We start from the raw sequence: 23,535 nt of genomic DNA, 5'->3' as shown, positions 1-23,535 counted from the left end.
GTCCCCCTCTGTAACTGAGGCATGAGGCAGCGCAGAGTCCTTCACTTCCAACATACACATCACTTGGTTTTCTCTTCATTTGATATCTAACATCCAAATGTTTGAACAGATTCCATGAAAAGCATTGTATCTGAGACAATGAAGCTCTTCTCATGATCAGTGAGAAGAGGTAGCGGGCTCTCTGCAGGGAAGGAGAGTTTTACTTCCCTTCTCCACAGACAATCTTCCTTTGGTCCCTGGGTGGGCAGATTGCCTGCCCAGATGAACAGTGGCTCTCCTGTGGCTCGCACGGCAGCTCCGGGGTCGGGTGCAGGGAAGTGCTGCTGTGTGGTGCCCCGCCTCCCCGGAGCCCAAGTAACGCACCACATGAGTGCACTGTGCATTATTGGGACCCCGCTTCTCCCCTGAGTGTGCCCGCTGCGGCTGCAAGCAGCCATGGTGGACACATGATTTTAAAAAATGTGGTTAAGGGACTGCTCACCCCCTTAACTTTATAGAGCAAGGAGGCTTCATAGGCGGGTTTGCCGCTGTGTTGCCACCGGGATCGATTTTGCATGCTCGTGTGAATAGCCTTAATGAGAACACTCAAGGAAGTTCTATGTGTTGTGTTCACAAATGCCAGTTATCAAGCAATGAATATACATATGTGAATCAACCCTCAATCCGTCTGTAGCAGAATTGTTTCCCTAAACTGACTTTCTCTTTATTACCAGGTTTAACAATGACATTGAGTTCATGATTGGGCATAAACCCAATATTTTCTGGCAGGCTACATGGAGAGTTATCAGTCCCCTCATCATGTTAGTTATCTTCTTGTTTTACTTTGTGGTGAAAGTGAGAGAAAAATTAGAATACATCACCTGGGACCTCAGTTATGTAAGTAGTACATACGTTCAAAGAAAAACACCCCTAATTGTTTCATAAGCTTATGCCCTTTCTTGCCCAACCTGCCACTGCAATCCATTTTTGGGGACTGTTTGCTGAAGCTCATGTTAGGGTAGATAAGCAAAATGAATTATTTATCCCCAGGGAAATTAATTAGCTGTTCTAATGTAGCTACTAATTTAAAGTAAGTGCTGATGCTTATGACTTTGTTAAGGTATATCTACCTTCTAAGAAACTCTATTCCCTTTGAATGTGTTGCTGTTCAGTACCATTAACTAGGTATTTCTATACCTAGAAAAGGTTCCCTGTCCCTGACCCAGGAATTGTCACCACAGAAATAACATTAAATACATCCGAGCGAGTCTATGTAATAGCAAATTCAGAAGTTAGAAGTAACTAGCTGGCTCACTGTAAAGTATAATTGGTCTGGGTTAGAATGGTCATGGGCCTTTAAAAATGTTGGTGAAATGCCAAGTCCTTACTGTATTGATAGACTGCTTCTGCTATTCTACAGTGATTCATCTCAGAACATGTTGTGTAAAAAGCCTGCTGTTGTCCAATCATCAGTAGAGTAACATGTTTCTGACTTTGGCCTCTGCTGCCAGTTGTATTCGGTGGCTGAATTTCCTTTGCTATGTTCAGAGCAGGGGCAGAGCTATAATTGGCTGGATATGTTCAAGGAACACAAGCCACTCATTGCCAGGGGCCACCTTCTGAACTGCCTTGCCCCATCTCCAGCTCTCTGGTCCCACCCCCCACTCACCACCTCCATGATGGCTCATCAAGCTTTATGAGCCACAGTGGTGACTTCTAAGCTTTCCCCAGCCCCTGGACATTCAGAGACATAATGGTCTGGCACCTGCTGCCTGGCTATGACATTTTTGTAGTACACAGTGGTCAGGGAAACCTTAGGAGCCACTGCTGCAGTTCTTAAGCTTTCCCCAACCACTGGCACTATAAAAATATCAGTGCCCAGTGCACTGGGCCATGACATTTTCATAGTGTGCAGCTGGGAAATAGGGATGTGCGAAATGTATCAGATACAAAACATTTTGTACCCAAAACAGCCCATTTTGGGTGTTTTGTAGTCAAAACAAAACACCCATTTTCCAGATCCAAAAGTTTTGTATACAAAACAAAATGTCCCTGTTTCAGCTACAAAACGTTTTGTTGTTTCGGACCTCCATTTTGTAGTGATCTCTGAGTCATTCTCCATTTTGTGTTTGACATCTCTTTGAATTTCCCACCCTTCCAGCCTTCTGATCGGTGACCTAAATCATGGGCTGACCTGCTGACAATTCCCTCCTTGTTCCCCATTGGCTCTTTTGCTTCTTGCCACTCTTTACTGACCCCACATTGGCTAGGGGAAGGGTCGAAGAAGAGGCAAGGGGGGGGAGTTCAAGGAGGGGTTTTTAATTTATTCAGCAAGTTAGTAGTCACTATTTTGCCTTTCTGCCGAGAGAGAGAGAGAGAGAGAGAGAGAGAGAGAGAGAGAGAGAGAGAGAGAACTATTTTGCAGCATTATATTCCTCAAGTTGCCATGATGCCATGCCATTGCTGATGCCTGCCTTGTTGACAGCCTGAGCTCAGCCTTCGATGGCTATGGCATGTCAGCCTGGGAATGGATTCAGGAACAGAAGAGCGGGTTGGGTAGTAGTTCCCCAGTGGGTGCCTGCCAGTCTGCCACCACCCAGATTCCAAAGGAATTGGGCAAAGGGCTGATTATTTGTGATTTGTTAAAATTTACATGTCTTAAAGATTTTTCCTCATAGGGAATAATGGAGGTTTCAGCAGCCCCATAACTCCACTTGGGGGGTACCAGGGTGGCCCAGCAAGAGTGGTGGTGTAGTGCACATAGGGTGCCAACCACCCTCATGGGTTGATAATCCATGGGGTGCTGTGTTCTGTTGTTTCTGTGGTATTCTGAGTGTAGATTGTCTGGTAGCATATGAGAGTGGATTATTGTTTTTCACTGAAAATCTCATATGCTACCAGAGAATCTACACTGAACACCTTAGAAACAACAAAACCCAGTACCCCACGGGCTTGTGGGTATGGGGGTGGTTGGCACCCTATGTGCACTACACAACCACTCGCTCTGGGCAACCCCAGTGCCCCCCCAAGTGGAATTATGGGGCTGCTGAAACCTCCATTATTCCCTATGGGAGAAATCTTAAAGACACGTAAACTTCAACAAATCACAAAAAAAATCAGCCCTTTGTCCAACTCATGTGAAATAATTCTGGTAGCTTCCTTGCCCCCATTGGGCACTACCACCCACCACATTCCACTCTGGGCCACCCCTTTCCCCTCGATGTGAAGCAATATATTTTCTGGAATCCCCATTATTCCCAATGGCAAAATTCTTAAAGAAATGTAAACTTTAAAAATTCACCAAAAAATCAGCCCTTTGCCCAAGTCCTTTGAAATTTGGGTGGTAGCTTCCACCCATTGGACACTACCACCACCACCCACTCTTTTTGCCCTGGGACCTTTTTAAAAAATCCAAATCGATTCAGATTCAGATTCTGAAAATTCAGCTACAAAATGAAACGGGTTATTCGGATTCAGAAAATTCGGGTACAAAACAAAATGAGGGTGTTTCAATTCGGATAAAAATCAAAATGAGAAAATTCCAAAATGCACACCCCTACTGGGAAAGCTTATGAACCCCCACTCCTGGAGCATTAGGAGCTGCTGTTGGTGATGCAGCAGTGGCAACAACAGCAATGGGGATAGGAGGAGGTGGCAGCAACACTGATGAGAGAGGCAGCTGTGAGGCCAGGGCAGCAGGTGCGGCGAAGGAGACTGGTGGCATGACCGTGGTGGCCGCCACTTTCAGAACACAGGCTGCTGCCAATGTTGCTACGACCCTGATTCAGAGGCAGGCACTGAGTCAGTGACAAGCTGCAATGGTCTGCCTTCACTATGCCTGTGAGCAGCCTGAATCTGAAAACATCTTATTCTTCTCAGCTGAAAAGAAAACATTAGATACTTTTGGTTATTTGAATAATTGACTCCTAGTGACCATTTTGCATGCCTCTCCAGGCTGTATATAAATGTGGTGCCTTGTAGCCTCACCCTAGTTACACTTTGGGGCTATTCTCACGATCAACAAAAATTGGGCTAGGAGAGCCTAGCCCAATTTTTGTTGATTGAGTAAATCACCGGGCTTGCAGGTGAGCCCGGTGGTTTACGAGCGGGTAACCTGCTCAAGTATCCCTCCCTAAAGCCGGAGTTTGCGGTGCGAGCGCTCCACAAACCCAGGCTTTCTGATTGTGTGTAAACCCGCAAACCCAGGCTTTCTGATCTACTCACGAGGAAACCCCCGGAGGGGAGGTGAAAAGCCGCCTCCCAGCTCCGGGGGTCTCGCCAGCATGCCCGGCGCACTCACACAGGGCATACTGGAGCTTGTGGTGGCCGATTAGTCCCCACTCTCCCCAGCCCCCACCAGCTCCGTCGTGGAGCCGGCAATCGTGTGGGTGGCCGATACGGCTGCCCAGGGCTCCTGCAGCAATCGTCTGCGCTTAGCCTGCTCTCCCTGCAGTATCGGCAAAAGCGGGTCTCACTGATCATGAGACCCGGCTCTTTGGCTATGTTTTTCACCCTGTTTGTTTTGAATCAAGATTACATGGATCTGGTTTTCTGTTCCATACAAGTTATGTTCGCATCCCAGTGGCCTGCTTGCTCAACTCCTCTATTGGTATATAGTAGATTTGATGTTTGTAGGTTTCTATCTTCTTTGTACTTCCCTGTCCACATACTTGAAATATGTCTCTTCCTTTTCACAGGAGGATTTCCCCAAATCGGAGGCAAAAACATATCCAGGCTGGGTTTATGCCATCATCGTAATCCTTGCAGGAGTACCTAGCTTGGTTATACCCCTGTATGCCATTTACAAAGGCATCCGAAGTGCAATTAATAGGCGAGATCCTGGGCGGCAAGATCTGGTCAATGCCATATCAGAAACGTCAGTAAACGGAGAACTGAAGAATAAGGTGTAACTAAGACATGGTAGAAAAAGACTGTTGTCAGTGAGATACAGCAAAACATTGATGTCTCCCTGTCCTGAGATCAGACCGCATTTGGGAGGCAGGTGGCCTGTGGGAGGAGCCCTCGCTGCTGTCTCTGCCACCATCCCCACCTCACCGCTGCAGCTTTAAAATGTATTATTTAAAAAGATTTAACTTTCCCATGCTCACCCAACCCCAAATTTGCTGCCCCTCAAAATTTGGGAACTTTGCAGCTCTTCCCAGTCCCAAGGGCTAACACAAGGGCACCTTATCAGGCTTGGAGATCCACAGTATCAGCAAATCAAGAGATCGAAAATTGTGTGTATAGAGAGATTTATGATACTGAGCAATAAAGTACTAGCGTGCAGATACAGCTAATGTATTATTAAAACAAATATTTTGAGCAGGGGATATATGCTGTTTTTAGTCTTTTTTAATCTTGTGGAGATTTCAATAACTTATTCTTTGCCTCCAAAATGCAAACAAACAACTCTGCTTGTTGCAGTTGATCTATAAAAGCAATCGCCAACTAATGCACTGCAGCAGGTCAAGGAACAACTCTGGCTGAATAAAGTATAGGTGGAGAAGCACACTCAGTAGGCAAGTTCAGATGTAGTGGTGGCTTTGTAAATTGGGAACTAGCCTTGAAGACGCATGCTTCCCACTGCTTTTCCTTATCAGTGTTAACTATGGTTTAATAACCTGTTTAAAATGCTAACCATGATGATTCCCTTCTAAATCACAATTTGAAGTAGGTTTGCAAACCATAGTTATTAAGGAACCTTGTAAGATTTAGCCATGGTTAATGCTGATGCATGTTTAACTCTAAACCATGGTTACCACCACCAAGGGGATACCTGTGGCCACCATGCATGTTTGTGATCATATTGGCAACCACAGCTGAACAACAAACCATTTTCTCATCAATGCTTTATATAAGAGAATGGAAAGATGGACATTTCCTCAATGCAAAATGCTGGCACCATCATTGCTGTGATTAATCCTTCTCATCTGGACACTTGAAAGCATCATCTTCATTCCCAGAATGGGGAAAATGGGAGACAAGGATTTCCCCCAAAATTGTGGACTCAAAATACCAAATATTACTTCTCAGTTGACAAACAGTGAGGAAAACTGTGTAGGATTCACAGCTTTTCTTGGAGTAAGGAAAGGAATATATGGTAGAAGAAAGAAGCCTGAACACTGAATACTTTTATTTATGGACGTTGTAATAATATGGCAGGATTTATTTTTGGAGCAGGTATTTTAGTTCTGTTGATAAATGTAGTTGTCCCTAACCCTATTTCTGTCAGATTTGATCCAAATTCTTTTTAATCAGATAAAAATATAGTGGGTGCTAGTTAAGAACAGTGATGTGCCTTTCATTTACATCTGCAAATCCCAAATATCTTAGAGGAGTTTCAGTGGATATCAGGTCATGGGACTGACAAGGGGAAGACATAGTGAAAATAATGGGATGGCATTTTGTCCCTACAACTTGTCTTTACAATCGGGCTCTGTACTAGAGGACTGGAAAGTAGCTAATGTAACTCCGATTTCCAGGGGAATTTGTAACTCCAGGGGGCATCTGGGAAACTACAGGCCAGTAAGCTTAACTTCTGTGCCAGGTAAATTGATGGGAAGCATACTTAAGGACAAAACTGTTGAACATATAGAAGAACAGGCCTTGCTGAAGGAGAACCAGCATGGCTTCTGCAAGGGCAAGTCTTGCCTCAATAAACTTTTGGAGTTCTTTGAGAGTTTCAACAGGCATGTTGATAATGCTGATCTGGTTGACATAAAGCCCTTTCTCATGATTGATGAGAAAGGGCTGCAGAGTCAGCTGGGAGGAAGCTTTAAAAGCTTACCTCCCGTCAGTTTATCCTTGTTGAGAGTCTGGGCGTGGAGATTGTGCACCCAGATGTGCAGCTGCCTCCTCAGCCAGTGCAGAGGTTGGAGTGCACTGGATCCCCCATAATGCACCACGCAAGTGTGTGGTGCGTTATGGGGACCCCCCCTCCCCAAAGCCAGCCAGGAGCCCTGAAGTCTGTTAGCCCTGGCTGCAGGCGATTACAAAAATGGGGTTAAAAGAACTCTTGCTCTCTTAACCTCATTTAGGAAAGTGGCTGGCTTGGTGGGTTTGCCATTGAGGCGCCGCTGGGATCAGGCCCAATCCCTATGGTTCTCATGCGCAGGCAGGATCAGGCTTGGCTTTGTCAGCCTGGTTTTGCCTGTGCATAAGAACAGCCTATTTGGACTTTCAAAAAGCTTTTGACAAAGTTCCCCACCAAAGGCTCTTGAATGAACGTAACAATCATGGGATAAGAGGTCACGTTCATGTGTGGATTTGTAACTGGTTGAAGGACAGGAAACAGAGGAGGGTAGGAATAAACTGACAGATTTCACAATGGAGGGAAGTAAGAAGTCGGGTTCCCCCAGGGGTAAGCAGTAGAGTGGCCAAATTTGCAGATAACATTCAACTATTTAGGGTATTCCAAAAGGATCTCTCCCAACTGGGTGAATGGGCAAAAAAATGGCAAATGCTGTTCAGTGTAAGCAAGTGTAAAGTCAGGGGCATAGCTATAATTGCGCGGATGGGTTCAAAGAACCCAGGCTCCCAAGCTCCTGAGGGCCCCCCAGCTCCACCCCTCCCCATTTTCTTCATTATCTTCCTTACTCCAAGGGGCCTCCGGGGAGAGGGATGAACACAGACTCCACTCCCCTAGCTACACCCCTGTGTAAAGTGATGCATATTGGGCCAAAAAACTCCAACTTCACATATAAATTGATGGGGTCTGAGCTGTCAGTGACTGACCAGTGACTGAATGTGGTGTGGTGCAAGAAAGATATACTGTATTTTGATGTCCAAGCCAAATGATCACAGCTCATTTCAGCCAAAGTTTGCAAATAAACCAGGTTCTAAAGCCAGCTTCAGATTCTAGTTTATCTGACAACACTGGCTAGAATAAGCCAGGATTGCCTGGCTTGGATGATACTACAGATCCTGGCTTCTTGTAACCATGACTGTAAGTAGAATAATTTCTCCCGTTGCATGGGAAAGGGAGAGGGTGGTGAGCACATCTGAGGCTAGCAGCATGAAACCATGATTTAATCCTTGCTCTTCATGATCTCTGAACTGGGCCTCCATGCAGTTTTTCACACCCGGCTTGTAGTTTGCATCTCCTCTGGAATGGAGGGTGTGTATTCACATATTGGCCAAATTTACCCCTGAGTCGCTGCAAGCTATTGGGGAGCACTTCACACATGATCTGGGGTTTTCATTGTGCGTTAGAGTGTAGTCCAATTTATATCCGGGGTAAAAGAAATCCACTTTTTGTTTTGGTTTTTTGGAGCAACTTTGAACTCGCAGTAAAGCCTCTCAGTAAACCCTCAGTAAAGCCTGTTGTCTGGGAAAGCTCCATGAGATCTTAACAGATAGTGTGAGCAATGATCACTGTATCTTCCAAAGCTGATTGTCCTCAGGTGATAGACTCAAGGCCAATTAGCTTAGGTTTTAGAAAGCAGAGCTGGAAAATTAAAATGGACGAGGCCATTTTGTTCTGCAGATAGATACCCTTTAGGAACAATAAAACAGGAAGAGGGAAATGATTAGCAGAGGAGAACTACTGCTTTAATCTTTCCCAGATTGTGAAGTAGTGTATGACACAACTGTAAGATATCTGGAGAAGAGATTACTAGTTTTCACAGTGAGGAAATATTGTAGACTTCATCTTGACAAGACAACCCCCCTTGTCGTGTTTTCAAATTTTGTTTGCAACCAATTTGGTGTTGATGTACTGGACATCAGCATCTTTGTCACGATGTGACTATGGCATTACAAAATCTTTACAATTTATTTTTAGTTTTGTAAAACAATAAAACAAAGCAAATAACAGTGCAGATTAGAGAAAAATATAAAAGCATAGTCACAATCCAAATTATAGACCTGAACAAGCCTAGTGGTTTCAGTTCAAGCACTTACAGATTAATTTCAGTAATGCACAGTGGTATAGCTAGGTAATTTGAAACTCTGGCCCTAACGGCCTTATGGGGGGGGGGGCTCCTTTGTTGCACCGCCCCCTCAATAATGGCTTTCAAAGCTGTTTATGTAGAAAAATAAATAAGAGCTAAATAAGAAATTAATGAAGACAATGAATGAGAGTGAAGAGGGGGTTGTCTGGTTAGCTAAACGCAAGGTTGTGGCTTAGTGTGGTTCTTCCATCACGTTCAATGATGAGCACCCTGCCCTGGATACATGCCCTAACCTGTATGTTGAAGGTTGCAGCCACACATATAAGACAGTTCTGCAGCAGCCTTTCATGAGCCTAGCCTGTTGAGGCACCAAAAGGGAGCTTAGGAGTAGTTTAGAAGACTAGCTGCAGGATGAGCACCTGACACAGGCTCTGACCTGCAGCTCACCAGGGAGTTATTCGTGCATGGCTTCATGCTGCGGGGTAAATGTCGAGTGAAGCCATTTTGAATTACACTCGCAGCATTGAGGGAAGCAGCCCTCCCCTCTGCTCTTAGATTTGCTTTTGATGCAAGTTCACATGGCATGGCTCTATGTTTTCCTTCTAGCCAATCCGGCTGGTGGGGGGGGGGAGATTACTAAAGAGCTACATCTGCATTTGTAAAGAGAGTATCCCTCTTATCATGCTAATGATTCTATATCAGTGCCTCTCCCTATTTGCTCCAGCGTTTTCAGAAAAAGTAGCTTAAAACCAGCATTTTTAAAACCTGGAAATACCTCAAGATAAGCTAGAAGTTGCATCACAAACTCCGGTTTGTGTGTGGAGTGGGTCCAAGGATCCTGAAGGGACTTCAGGTTAAGTTTGGCTGGTGTGTGAAGGCACACACTCTCTCCCGAAGGAGATTCGGGATAGAAGCCCTGTGTGTAAATCCTCCAGGCTAACTGCTGGCTGCTGCCGGTCAGCCTGAACAGATTCTCCAGCAAGAAGAGAGGGTGGGGGTAGGAGAAAGAAGCAGCTGGCTCTGTGGCTCAGGGTGAGGACTTTTTCAGGCAGAGTGTTCCTTCTAAGGCGTGCACATGTGCGGATGGGCAGACAAGTTTTTTGACCTCTGCTCAGTTAGTTTTAGATCCCACTCAGAATGAATCAGGAAGATCCTACTCTGAATGCATGTGCGCATACACTGCCTTGATACTGCCACCTAGAACAAAACTCATTCTGCGCATTGATGAAAACAATGAAAGAGAACACAGATCTCTATGCTCCTCCAGAGACAAGCCCGGGGCTCCTAATACGAGGGATGGGGCAGAGGGCTATGGGGGGCTATTGATTTGCACCTGAAAGTCCAGCCTTAATGGCACCACTGCTAATGCATACATGTTCCTATTTTAAATGAGACTCAACATATTTTCTCAACTGTTCTTGTTATTGAAAGGCAAGCATACTGTGTCATCTTGACCACTTTCCAGATTTTTAACAGTAGCTTTCATGGTCAGGGTAATTGATTATTCCAGTTAGAACCTATTTCAATTCACCCAACAGTCAATATATTAATAATTAATTCTATTATTTCCTCCTCCTCCTCCTCCTTCCACCACATGAACTTTCTGATACCCAAGCATCACCAAAGTGAGGGGGAAACCCTAACTAGTAAGATCTATGATTCCACAGTTCCCCCCAATAGAGTATAATTTTCTAGCAAACGACCAGTGGTGGAAATGAGCTGCAAATCTATGAAAGTTGGTTTGAAATCTGCATAAATATCATGACAGCCCTAAAGGAAGGTGTAAATGTTAGATTTCTTGGTCCTTTATGTGTTTACAGTACTTACAATGGGCCTATCCATTTTACGGTATTAGATGCTGCTACTATGATAATAAAGGTAAAATGTGCCGTTGAGTCGGTGTTGACTCCTGGTGACCACAGAGCCCTGTGGTTGTCTTTGGTAGAATCCAGGAGGGATTCTACCAAATCCCTCCCTCCATGCAGTATGAGATTATGCCTTTCAGCATCTTCCTATATTGCTGCTGCCCGATATAGGTGTTTCTCATAGTCTGGGAAACATACCAATGGGATTCGAACCGGCAACCTCTGGCTTGCTAGTCAAGTGCAGCGGGGAAGTAACCTGCTTAGAGACCAGGAGGCTGTTGGCTTGAATCCCCACTGGTGAGTTTCGCAGAATTTGGGAAACTCCTGTATTGGCCAGCAGCGATATAGGAAGGTGCTGAAAGGCATCATCTCATACTGTGCGGGAGACGGCAATGGTAAACTAGGAGTCGACACTGACTCGATGGCACAACCTTTACTTTTCTACTATGATAATAATAAAATGTTTGGGACTGATGAAGGATATGAATTAACTGTGCTTAGCTGTTACATTTCTAGGGGCATTCTTGATCCCATATCTTATTGCGCACATGTTTGAGGGTATCTCAATATTTCTTCTTGAAGTGGCCATTGCACAACACATGGGAAAAGGCAGCACTGGTGTCTGGAATCTGATCTTGCCTTATCTGGGAGGAGCTGGGAAGTGTCTGCAGCTGCCTTGTACAGTAACCATAAAACATGCTAAGCATTGCTAAGTTGTAGAAATACACCAGCTCTTTCCCCTATTCCCTCTACTTCCCCAGCAGAGCAGTGGTTCACAGAGTGTGTCACTCTTCTCCTCAGTTCTTCTCCACCCTGTGGGTCTCTTTCATCTTCCTCCTTTGTGGGCCTTTCCCCCTATCCTTATCTTATTTAGCAGTGCATTGGTGGCACAACTACCCTTCTCCTCCTGCCTTTGGCATTTTCAAAAACCAGAGAGGAAAGGAACAGAAGAAAGTGTGGAGGAGGAAATTAAAGTGCTGAACCCTCTTTTCCTCCACATTTCTGCCCATTCCCTTCCCCTTTGGCTTTTTAAAATGCCAGAGGGAGCAGGTGGAAGAGGAAGAGGAGAGCAGCAGTGGTGACTGGTACAGCACTACCAGGTAAGATGGGGGAGGGGGCGTAGGAGGGGACAATCTGCTGTCTCTGCCAACCCACCGCCTGAGGCAGCCATCTCCCCCTGCTTCACTAGCAGACTGGCCCTGCCACTGCTGTTCCTTTATTTGAAAAGCCTTTTCAGTTGATTTGTCATACATTCCACAACCAGCCAGAAAAGATACTTCATTCATAACCCAAATGTGTACAAGAGATTAGTTTTTATTAAAAGAATGTTGTCAGTGACTAAAGAGATAAAATGAGCAGAGGCACTCTTACCCCTGGACTTCAGGGCAAAGGTCCAGGGCCTCTATAGTCCCTGGTGCTCCTCAAATCCCCTTTAGCCTGTCCCGGGTGGTGTGATCGCCCGGCAGATTAATTTCCAGGGGGAAGGGCTCCAAAATTACCTAGGTGCACCTCTGAAAATGAGTCTTAATTAGAGCAGGAAGACCAAATGTGTTTTAACTAACCAATATTAACTTTACAGTATGTCATCAAAATTTACTTACTTGTAATGCACTGAATAGTTTCTATAAATATTTATGCTGAGTGAAACTGTTAGGCTTCCATTTCTGCTCCCTGGCCCAAATAAACATACCCTAACTTTTTTGAAAAGTATTCCTAGATATTTACTGGAAAATGTTTTTGGCTTACAAAAATGATCACACTAATTAAAATAAAAAGTTGCTTTACAAATATAGTTCTTTAGTTGGAAAATAAAATTAGATAAATTAACAGCATCTTTTTATTGTTTAACCTTCCAGTGGTCAGAAGGCATTTTACTAGATAGACCCCAATAAACACTGGGGGGGGGGGTGTTGTGGGGGGGGAGGTACCAATGAGAAATAAAATATGAGATCATGATATGATATCACTTTAAGGGCTCATGCATTTTTATTACGGGTTATTGTATACAGTACAGTGCCTGCAATCTAGGAAGGGAGCTCACAAGACACTGAAAGCTGATGCATATTCCAGTGCCCATCGAGGCCCCACTGAGCAGGAAGGCTAGATGAATCTTTTGATGCCTGTGAAGATGAGCTTCCTCATCTGGGGTCACAAGTTGTTATGCGCAACGGGTTGCCCATAATCAGAGCTGGATCATGCCTGAAAGATATAACTATACAGAAATGGCATCTGGGATCTTTAACAACCACAGAGTTAATTGTGGTGTTTTGGGTTAATCCATTCCTTGATCCAGGCCAGCTTTTGGATGGGGCTTTAGTTACTTGTATTCCAGTCCTGGAGTAGAGGCGGGGATAACAAACAGCCAACAGCCAACAGCAAGAGCACTGAAAAGCAGCCTGCACTTGCCTCTCTCTACATATTATCTATTTCATTAAACTATTAATATTCCTGATCCATACCATTCCACTGCCTTGTCCTTGCATACCACAACTCTTTCCCTTGGATTCTACATTAATCACCACAGTGTGCACATGCAGTTCTCTCTGCATGTGTCCACGGAGAGATGAAAGTACATGCAGAATGCTGAAGTTAAAAAGTACTCACTGTACATTGCTTGAGTTGTATAAAGAATGCTTGTAAAAAAAACCCTCTATGATTTGTCAGTTTAATACTTAAAGCATGATAAAGAAAGTTTAATACTTCGAGCCCCGCTTTGTAAGTGGGGCTGAAGTACCAATAACAAAATAAATATCTAAAAGTGAAAAAAAAATCCTCATGAGAACTGGAATAAAATTTTGAAAAAAGTTAGATTGACTCTAGTGAGAGCCCATAACTCAGAACACATCCCAGGCTAATCCCTGACATCTCTCATTTTGATTTAGAATTGGCTTAACTTTTATTAACTTTCCCAGAGAATTCTGAACATCCTCTGAAAGACTTGGCCCATTCCAAATCCTCCTCTGCCAGCCAATAACTGCCTTCCTACTGCTTCCAAATAATCCTAATTAGGAGAACAATCATTTTGGGACATTATTTAAATCCTACTTTCAGTGTGAATGTTATTTCTGTTGACGATGTGATACTACTTAGATTGCAGTCCTACACACAGGTAGGTCTAACATCAGTGCAACTTACTTCTGTGTAAATATGTATAGGAGTAGGGCTATACCTATCTATCTATCTATTCCCCCCACACATGAGGGCAGAGAGCAATGACCCATTACATTTTGGGCCCTGATACCCCAATCCGAGAATGCTTCCTAGCCATATATACTTTGCACATGGTTCTTCTAGAATTTCCCTCTTGAGAAGACACAAGACAATATGCAGAGCCTTTGGATAGGGCGGTATAAAAATGTAATGAATAAATAACAAATAAATACAGAATTCTAATAGTGATGGATGTTGTCTAGAAAATAAAATTTAAAAAAAGTCAGGAAAAAAAATGTGCAGCAACCATTCTTTGAGGGGAATTTGGACTGTATTTTCAGGAATGTATTGGCCCTTTCTGCATGTTTGGCTTTGAAAACAGGGAAGCAGCATGAAGTCATATCCAAAAGTAACCTTGGGATGAAATTGGGATTCTTTTTAGTGCATTGGTTAAATGGAAGCATGAATGAAACCTCAAATTCATTTTTTAAGGCCATTAATTGTTCTAAATTGACTTTTCAATTGCAATCTGATGTACACGGATTAAAAAGTAAGCTCCACTAAGCTCAGTGGAAAGAACAGGAGGTGTTATATTGGCAGGCACTGCTGAGTGTCAAACCAGGCAACTGCTTTCAAGAGAATAACTTCCAGCTTCACTACGCCTCTCTTTACCCTTGCACAACAATCCCTCTAGCTTTCCAAGACAGTCTCCGCAATTTGGGATCTCCTTTACTCTCATCTGCAGGTACTGTACAGAACAGTGAGATGCCAAAAAGAGATTAATGTTCAGATGGCTTTCAGTGACACCATCAGCCAATCCCATTTGGCCTTGACCAAAGTATATGTTCTGTTTGATAAGCAAGTGGTTGCTGGTAGAGGGATGAAAACAAACCCTTGCATGAGAAGAGCATTGTTCACCTATAAAGTCATTAAAAGATTGTCAGTACTTAAGAAAGTGAAGACCGGAATTCTAATACACAACGGGAAGCCTGAAACACTGTAGGTTAAAGTCCTGCCACATTTTATGCAAACACAATGTTCTGAAGTAAAAACCAGTTAATGAATTACGTATTTACTGTCAAAGAAGAGAGGGATGGGAGAGGTACAGCATGGAATTTCTGTTTCCACGCATTGCTGCTTCTCCAGCTGGAACTAGGCCCCGCTCTTCATCATCAAGATGATCATCTCATCTTCTCGCTGTTTATCTTTTTAATGATCTATTTTTATTGATTTTCTTTTTTGGTATGCTAATCTGAGAGCCTTGCTGGCTGAAGAGTGGGGTAAATAATTTAAAATATAGGAGAAACTTGGTATGGATGTATCAAGAACAGTTACATACTAATAGTAACAGTTACATACTAATGTATCAAGAACAGTTACATACTAATTTCATTTCCGCTGAGGTGTAGGGATGTGCACAAACTTGTTCGTGCACCCTCCTTTAAGGGGCAGGGAGGGTGCCCTTACCTGCCCCGCTCCCCCCCACCGGCACTCTCCCCAAAAGTGTTGGTGCGGGGCTGCAGCATACCTGCTTGCAGCCCTGGTGAATGATGTAACCAGTAACCCCCCACATGGCGCCATTTGCATGGTCAGCAAAACCATGATGACTACCCAAATGGCGCCCACGCATGTGTGTGTTGGTGCCACGTGAGGGCTTATTGGGAGGTGCAACACCCCAGCAGGAAGCTGAATGGGGCGGCGGAAAGCAGGTAAGGACCTGCTCTCCTTTTTCTGAATTCCTCTGAATTTCCCCAAAATTGCTCAGACCGTGCTTCGAACCAGGTACATCCCTGTTGTATAGTTTCATATGTCATGTTGGCTTTACAAATTAGACACCATGCGCCACACTTTGCCTTGGACTTTAAGCTAGACTTCAGGCTAGAGAGGGATGCATCCCAGAAGAAATTCAACAGGTGCCGTTCCCCAATCACTTGCTAGATGTCCTGGTTAATTTTTGACTGATGCATTTCTTCAAGGCACAGCGTTTCACCATAATGCCACCAACTATGATAAATGCGCAGCCACAGATTCAACATGCATCATCCAGTCACTTGCTATGGATGAGCCTGATAGATTTCTGCCTGTTGCATTGTGACGTTATCCACAGCATCCCACAAAAAGGATTGCTGAGTGAATGTGCCATTAATACCATGCAATAGATTTGCAGTATCAAAGAATCCAGATGTGGTCCTCAGAATGTCTACAGTAGATTTTCGAGGTACCTTTAGCTCTGGAAAGCCGTCCAGGGCACTTTCCAGACTAGCTGCCCAACAGCAGCAAAATGCCTCTGTTCAGGCAAGTTGCATTGAAAACATAAACAGCAGGGGGAGCAGTCTTGCAGCAACTAACAACCTGAAAAAACAGCAACTTCCTTACACTGGATATACAACGTCCTAGCTCTATATCGCAGCAATTAAATTCGAGACAAGGCATTAGCAATGTGAATGGCACCCTGCTGCTTGCGTAGGGACTGTGATGTCACAACGCAGGAAGTGTGAAAGCACACTTCTGAGATCTGACGTGACCCCGTTGCAGGGCCTAATCTTTAAAGTGTCCCGGAGACTTTCTAGATGGGGAGGTTTATTGCAGGCGGACATGTGATAAAAGCTAATAGGAGTGATTACAAGCTGTCCACCCAGACTGTCTCTCTTTCCACTTTTCTCCCGCTTTGTTCCATCAACCCAGGTTTTTGTATTGAAACATGGTGGGTTTCATCTCCCTGCATGCATGCCTGGGGGAAAACTCAGAGTTAAACCTGGGCACCCCAAGAAAACAACCGAGAGATATTACAGCTCTTTGTGTAAATGAAGTGAGTCTGCTGCTTCTGCAAAAAGGTGTATTGGTGCAAATACTGTGCATCTTTTATCTTGTGGAAAACAAGGCACGCATGCACAGGGAAGAATCCAGAGCTAAATCAACCCACAATCCACTCAAAAAACCCATTCACAAATGTTACAGCTAGTGGGTCTACACAGTTGAGCAAACACAAATAGGTGCATAGGCAGCGTAAAATTTATTTTTTTAAAATAAAAGAGTGAAAAAAGACGAGTGTGAGGGCAAACACCAGCAAGCTAGCTGAGCCACCGGAAGAGGACTCACAGAAAGAAGACTGCAGAGGTGTGTCCAGGTGCAGAACTGAGGGGTTTGCCAGACAGAGCCAACACTCCCAAAGTCAACTCATGGGCAGGTAGTCACACCTCTGCAGCTTGTGCTTTATCTGTCCACACAGCCACTCCTGCTCCTGCAATATTCCACACTGCTGTTTTCAGGACAGTTTAAAAGTACTGCTTTTTCACGATGGTTATTTCACACATTGAATGGCTAATCATCATCTTAAAGTTAAAAACAAATAAACAAACAAACAAAACCCCACCACGGGAAGGGCTCTGCATCACCTGGGCACCCTACAACTGTGACCATAGTCAAGCTGCTATAAATCACCATATGGAAATCCTTCAGGTTGCATGTCAGTCAAAAGCAGTATCAGACTGGAAGAATTGCTGAGCGCTGGATTAAGTTTTTAACAACAACTTCTTTCAAATCTTAAAAAAAACCATTTGTGTTCAAATGGAAGACATTCTAACCATTACTTCTGATTTTTCTAACTGATTTATGGAACTCAGTGACACTGGAAAAACGGATGGCAATTTTTTTGATCACAAAGCAAATTGCGTTGACATCTCTGACTGAAAGTAAAATGTCAGAAGGGGCACTGAACAAGAAGGGTAGCATCAGCAACCAGCTATCCCAATCAGAGATAAGGTAAATAATGGTGGTGGGGGGGGGGGCATAGTTAACATACATTTTCAAGTCCATCAAAAAAGCACTCTGAATTTTTGCTATTTGTGGGGAGAGCATATGTCAGTATATGCTGAGGGGAACAGAGGACACTTCCTATCTTTTAGGTATGCATTAGTAAAGTATGCCGTCAAGTCGGTGTCAACTCCTGGTGACCACAGAGCCCTGTGGTTCTCTTTGGTAGAATACAGGAGGGGGTTTACCATTACCATCTCCCAATCAGTATGAGATTATGTCTTTCGGCATCTTCCTATATTGCTGCTGCCCGATATAGGTGTTTCCCATAGTCTGGGAAACATACCAGTGGGGATTTGAACTGGCAACCTCTGGCTTGCTAGTCAAGTCATTTCCCCCCTGTGCTATTAGGTGGCTTGGGTGTGCATTAAAGGTAAAGTGTGCTGTCAAGTTGATTTCGACTCCTGGAGCCCACAGAGCCCTGTGGTTTTGTTTGGAAGAATACAGAGGGGTTTACCATTGCCTCTTCCCACGCTGTGTGAGATGATGCCTTTCTGCATCTTCCTATATCACTGCTCCCTGATATAGTACCAGCGGAGATTCAAACTGGCAACCTTCTGCTTGTTAGTCAACGGTGACGGGTATGTATTAGGAGGCAAGAAATACAATGAAACACAGGGCACAAAGTTAGGAAGAGTTAGCAGCCGAGTGATCATTCATCTCTCTTCCATTCAGATTGAGCCCCAAGAAAGCCCTTGCATTGCTATCAGCCTGGATACAGAAGGGAGAAAGGTTTGCTAAGAGAATATAAGTGAAGCTGCTGCACCTGTTTAATTTGTTGCTGGACATTTACTAAAGTGGCATTTCAGGAAAGCACTGTGCTCTGTATAGATGCATCAGGCAGAAATTCATCAGGGGCATCTCCTCAGCTCTATGTCAGGTTGCAAGACCAAGGCAAAGTGTGGGTGCATGCTATCTAATTTGCAAAGCCAGCATAATCACAAGACTGTACAAATCCTTTATTGCTTATATGGTGTGGAACTTGGAAGTTAAGGTGAGCAGCTTAATGTGGCAATATAATGTTTGGGGTGGAATACCATTTTTAGCCTACTTTCCAGTAGGCTTATGAGATCACTTGTCATTCTCTCTGTGTGTCCATCCATGTGTCTGTCTGTGTGTCCTGCCCTCCTATCAACTTCACAACGTCTGGGCCAATATAACCCAAATCGGGTGCAGTTGTAGAAACACCTCAATGGTGTAGTTTGTGATGATCACATCCACCCCAATGGGTGGCTTTGGTGAATGGGTGATCTCATCCACCCCAAAGTTTGCCGGATGCATAAACTTTCAAGGTGCAAGTGGGCTAACCTGTGAACCGCCTAAACGATTTGAACCAAATTTGCTAAAGTTGTAGGGACACGTAGGGATGCCCTAATGGTCTGGTCTTTGGTGATGTCATACACTCCAATTCAAGATGGCAGCCACGTGAACATCTGAGGCACAAGCAGGCTAATTTGTGGACTGTCTAACCAATTTGAACCAGATTATGTACAGTTGCAGTGAGGGACATGTCAATGATGTAGTTTGTGATGATGTAATCCACCCTGATTCAAGGTGGTAGTCATGTGAACATTTGAGGTGCAAGAGATCTAACTTGTGGACCTCGATTTGATCCAAATTTAGTCCAGTTGTAGAGGCAGTGAAAGGAAAGTAGGCTGACTAGTTCTTATTAGAATGCAGCTGCTTGCTCTCGACACCTTCGGAGTGCGGCTCCCTTGCCCCGACCACAATTCAAAAGGCAAGAGGTGTCCCTTGCAGCCATTGGCTGAAGGGCTTTAAGGGCGGAGTTTAGGCTAGGCAGAGCCGTGCAGCCCAGCCTTCCCCCTCAGTCCGTTTGGAGCAGCAACCGGGGCTGATTGCTTGGGGTTGCTGCCGTGGATGAGAAGGGCTGGGTGTTTTCTTCCTTGTGTTTAGCGAGTTTCCAGGGTGACAGTCTGGCTTGCTGGGTCTCCCTTGGCTGGGCGGAGTGGTGACATTTTGGCACTGGACGGAATGTGGCGGCGAAGCACCAGAGCTTGCCAGAGACCCGTTTGTCGAGCTAACGGAGCATTTTGGGGGCCAGGGGAGCAGCAAGGAGCAGCCTATGAGCGTGGCCCATGGAGCGTGCCCAGGCAGGGGGTGTTGCCCATTGCCTCATTAGGCCTTTCCTTCCTGGGGATCGTCATTCCCTCCCCCCATTTTTTCTTTCTGTGATCATAGCCAGCTTTACAGTTTTGTTAGGGGATATCCAGTTGGGCTTTGAAAGGGCTGGGCTCTGGGGAGTTGCCTCTTTGTTTCCTCTTGCATGGCAGCGAGGGGGGCCTTTTACATACTGGGGGTGGTGGTGCTTGAGTCACGAGTATTCATTTAATCCTGTTTCTGGGCCTCCTTGGTGGGCATCTGTTTCCTAGTATTGTTATTATTGTCAGCAGCCATTTGTATACCACACAAAATGGTATGGTCTTTGCATAATGCCTCCTAAGAAAGCATCTGGCAAGTCTGGGGGTAAGCCCATCAGACCCCACAGGCCACAACCACCTCTGTCCTCTTCTGATAATTGGAGGCGCTTGAAAAAGCAAAGCAGAAACCCCAAACGGATAAGGGAAGCGGGGGACCCTTGGCGGGAGTCTAGGGCAAGTAAGAGCGCTAAACTAATACAGTCTCTCTCTGACCGCTGAGCAAAGCTTGAGGAACCCAGTGCTGTGCCCGCAGCAATGCTGGCTCCCCACCCAGCACCCATGGATCTGACTGACTAGCAGGTGAATCCTACTCCAGCCCCAGCTCCTGATGCCAGCATGCTCACCCGGGTACAGGTGCGGCAAATCCCAATTTTTAGCCTTGACTGATGGGGCCGTATGGATTTTATCCATCATCCTCGCAGTTTTTGCCTGGGTTTGGCTGGCAAGGGGGGCAGTCAGGTTTCCCAAGCAACCTGTGGGCTAGGTCGGTGCAAGTGTGGCAAAGTGGTGCCCTTCCTTCGCGAGGGGGTTGGGTGAGTTTACTTGGCTCCAATCCAGGGACCATGTTGCCAGCACAGGGCACCGAAAATTACCCACCTAGGGGAGTTTCTTTGCCCCTCAGTGACTATCTGCTCCCTGCCACCAAGGAACGTATATGGTGGGGTGTGTGTGTATGTGTACATATTTCAATTCCTGTCAAGGGAGCCAGAGGCTGTGCCCAAAGAGGGAGAGCAGGCTAGGTATCAGGAGAAGAACAAGAAGAAGCCCATTGATAGGAACTGGGATAACTGGCTTTCCGCTTATACGGTTTTCATAGGTGTGATCATGCAGGTACAGCCGGCTTGTGGGCCTTCCCTGATCAAATATTTCAACATCATTCATCGAGGCTATAGGGATTTCATGGGCAATGCCTGGCACCGTTATGACCAATCTTTTGGGATGCAGGCTGCCGTAGAACCTGCAATCACCTTGAATAGGCAGCATCAAGAACTCTGGCTTCAGATCATGGCACCCTCTCGGCCCATTGAAGGCGAGAGAGCTGACAGTGTGAGAATCTCATATCCAGAGCCCTGGCACCAGTGGCCTCTTCCTCTCCTGGGGTCTCCCAACAGCTGGTTCAACCCCAGTTCGTGTGTTGGGAATTCAATAATGGTGGGCGGTGCACGCGCCCTGCCTGTAGGTATCGCCGTGACTGAAGCTTCTGTTGGGCCAGACATTCAGTTCCACTTTCTCCAGGATGCGAGGTTTCAGGAGTAGAAACAGGAACCCCAGGGCGGGTAAGAAAGGCCCTGGGGGATCTGCACCAGCAGCTACAGGAAAAGGGACCTAGTCCCATCAAATTGATTGTGGTGCAGGAATAGTTGCAAGACTACCCACTGCAAGAGGGAGCTAGGTATCTTTTAGAGGGTTTCAGTTTCGGTTTTCATATTCTGTGTCAGCTTAATTCGGGAAACTTGAGATCTGTCAGGGGCATGGAGCAGGATGTCCTCAGGAAAATCCAGAAGGAGGTATCTCTTGGCAGGGTATTGCGTCCCTTCCGGGCCCTGCCTCTCCCAAACCTGTGCATTTCACCTTTGGGCGTGGTGCCGAAGAAGCATCCTGAGTAATTCAGGCTCATTCATTGTCTTTCCTTCCTCAGAGGCTCTTCTGTCAATGACAGCATCCTGGCTGAGCTTTGCTCTGTCTGTTATACATCATTTGATGATGCAGTGTGGGTCGTGTGCGCCTGCAGTCTCAGTGCCCTTATGGCTAAATGTGACATCGAGTTGGCTTTTAGGCTCCTGCCTGTCCACCCTGAGGACTTTTGCCTTCTGGGATTCTCCTTTCAGGACTTTTAAAAATTGTGATAGGGCCCTTCCCATGGGGTGTTCAATTTCATGCGCTGCCTTTGAGGCATTTAGTTCCTTCCTTGAGTGGCACCTGTGGAAGCAGACTGGTGCCTGGTCTACCATGCATTAGCTAGATTACTTTTTTTTAATCAGCCCCTGTGGGTCCGGTCAGTGTGCACACTTACTGCACACGTTTTCTACCATTTGTGCAGAGTTGGGAGTTCCATTGGCCAGTTATAAAACAGAAGGCCCAACCTGCAGGCTGGTGTTCCTGGGGATTGAGTTGGACACCTTGGCTGGCTGCTCTCGGCTGCTGGGTGAGAAACTGGTGACCTTGGGAGGGCTGCTTGACCAGAGTTTGAGAGCTAGGAAACTCACCCTTCGCCAGCTGCAGGTCCTTTTGGGCCACCTGAACTTCGCTTGCAAGGTGATATCACTGGGTATGCCTTTCCTTTGGCGTCTGTGTGATGCATTATCAGGCCTCCAGGAGCCTCACCACAGGGTTTGGGTCTCTGCAGACATGAAGGCGGACTTGCTGGTTTGGGTGTCCTTCCTTGATTCCTTTAATGGTATCTCCTAGGGATGTGCGGTTCAGTTCGCATCCGAACCGGCTCTTTCCGAACCGGTTCGGATTCGGCGGCTTGATCCCGGACCGAATCCCGGCCGGTTCGGATCCGAACCGGTTCGGATGTCGCAGAGGCTTCTATTGACTGTCTACAGTCTTTATTTTAAGTTTAGAGTGTGTCCTCCATTTTGTGGCTCCTTCCTGAAACTTTTGCTCCTGGCATCCATTTTGTGAGGCTATTTTCAGGCATTGCATTGGCTGCGCTATTGATCCTTTGATTGGCCAGAATGAGTCCTTTGGTCTGGTAGGCTGCTTGGCTGTTGTACTGTTGAGAGCTGGCACCCTGTTGGCCGTGGGGGGAGTGCAAAGGTGGGGGCTCCCAAAGGAGGGAATTTCAAAACCTATATAAATCCAAGCCTCTTGTCTGGAAACTTCTCTTGGCTGCAGTTGTGGGATCATCTCTGAGACCTGCTACTTGCCCTTTGCTGGTTGCTTGTGTCTCTGTGAGTCCCGTCCCTGACTGTGTCCTGTGTCTCTCTGTGTGCTCTAATCCTTTGTCCACCTGCCCCTTGTGACTCTCTGTGTGTCTCTGTCTGTCTCTTGTCTGTACTGTTACTTTACTTTCTTCTTAATTTCCCCCAAATTTCCCTGTTTCTTTGTCTGTCTGCTTTTCTCCCCCCCTCCCCCTTTCCCTTCTCATCCCTTGGGCCTACCCTCCCCACTCCCACCCACTGCATTCTCATTGCTTTAAAAGTTCTTCTATTTATTATTGCTCTTTGTGTCCTGCCTTGTGTTTGTTCAACTTTTTGATTTTCACATTCCATTGGTTTTTCATTTATATATTGCTTGCTGGTTTTGCTTAAATTGTAGTAGCATTTTGTTTGTTTCTGCTGCTGCCCTGCGAGTTGGTCCCCCCCCCTCCAGAGGATTCTGTTGTTGTTTTTTGTTGTCCCATATAATCAATTTTGGTTCTCTTGTTGGTTGTGTGCTCCTCCATTGCCTTGA

The 23,535-nt window shown here is 45.5% G+C and overlaps 1 protein-coding gene across 1 annotated transcript in view; it reads left to right on the top strand.

The window, feature by feature from the left end:
* LOC128325315 (sodium-dependent neutral amino acid transporter B(0)AT1-like) overlaps positions 1–4,925 on the top strand; it is a 41,658-nt gene extending 36,733 nt beyond the window's left edge. Inside the window, exons 12-13 of the mRNA XM_053250968.1 lie at positions 714–876; positions 4,677–4,925. Of these exons, the coding sequence (XP_053106943.1) occupies positions 714–876; positions 4,677–4,889 (376 nt within the window). The 3' untranslated portion in view covers positions 4,890–4,925. The remainder of the gene's footprint in view (positions 1–713; positions 877–4,676) is intronic.
* The last annotated feature ends 18,610 nt before the right edge of the window (positions 4,926–23,535 follow it).

The sequence above is a fragment of the Hemicordylus capensis genome, chromosome 4 (genome assembly GCF_027244095.1).
Source record: "Hemicordylus capensis ecotype Gifberg chromosome 4, rHemCap1.1.pri, whole genome shotgun sequence".
Taxonomy (NCBI): Eukaryota; Metazoa; Chordata; class Lepidosauria; order Squamata; family Cordylidae; genus Hemicordylus; species Hemicordylus capensis.
The sequence above is the reverse complement of the archived record's forward strand: the minus strand, read 5'-3'. Positions and strand labels throughout refer to the sequence as shown.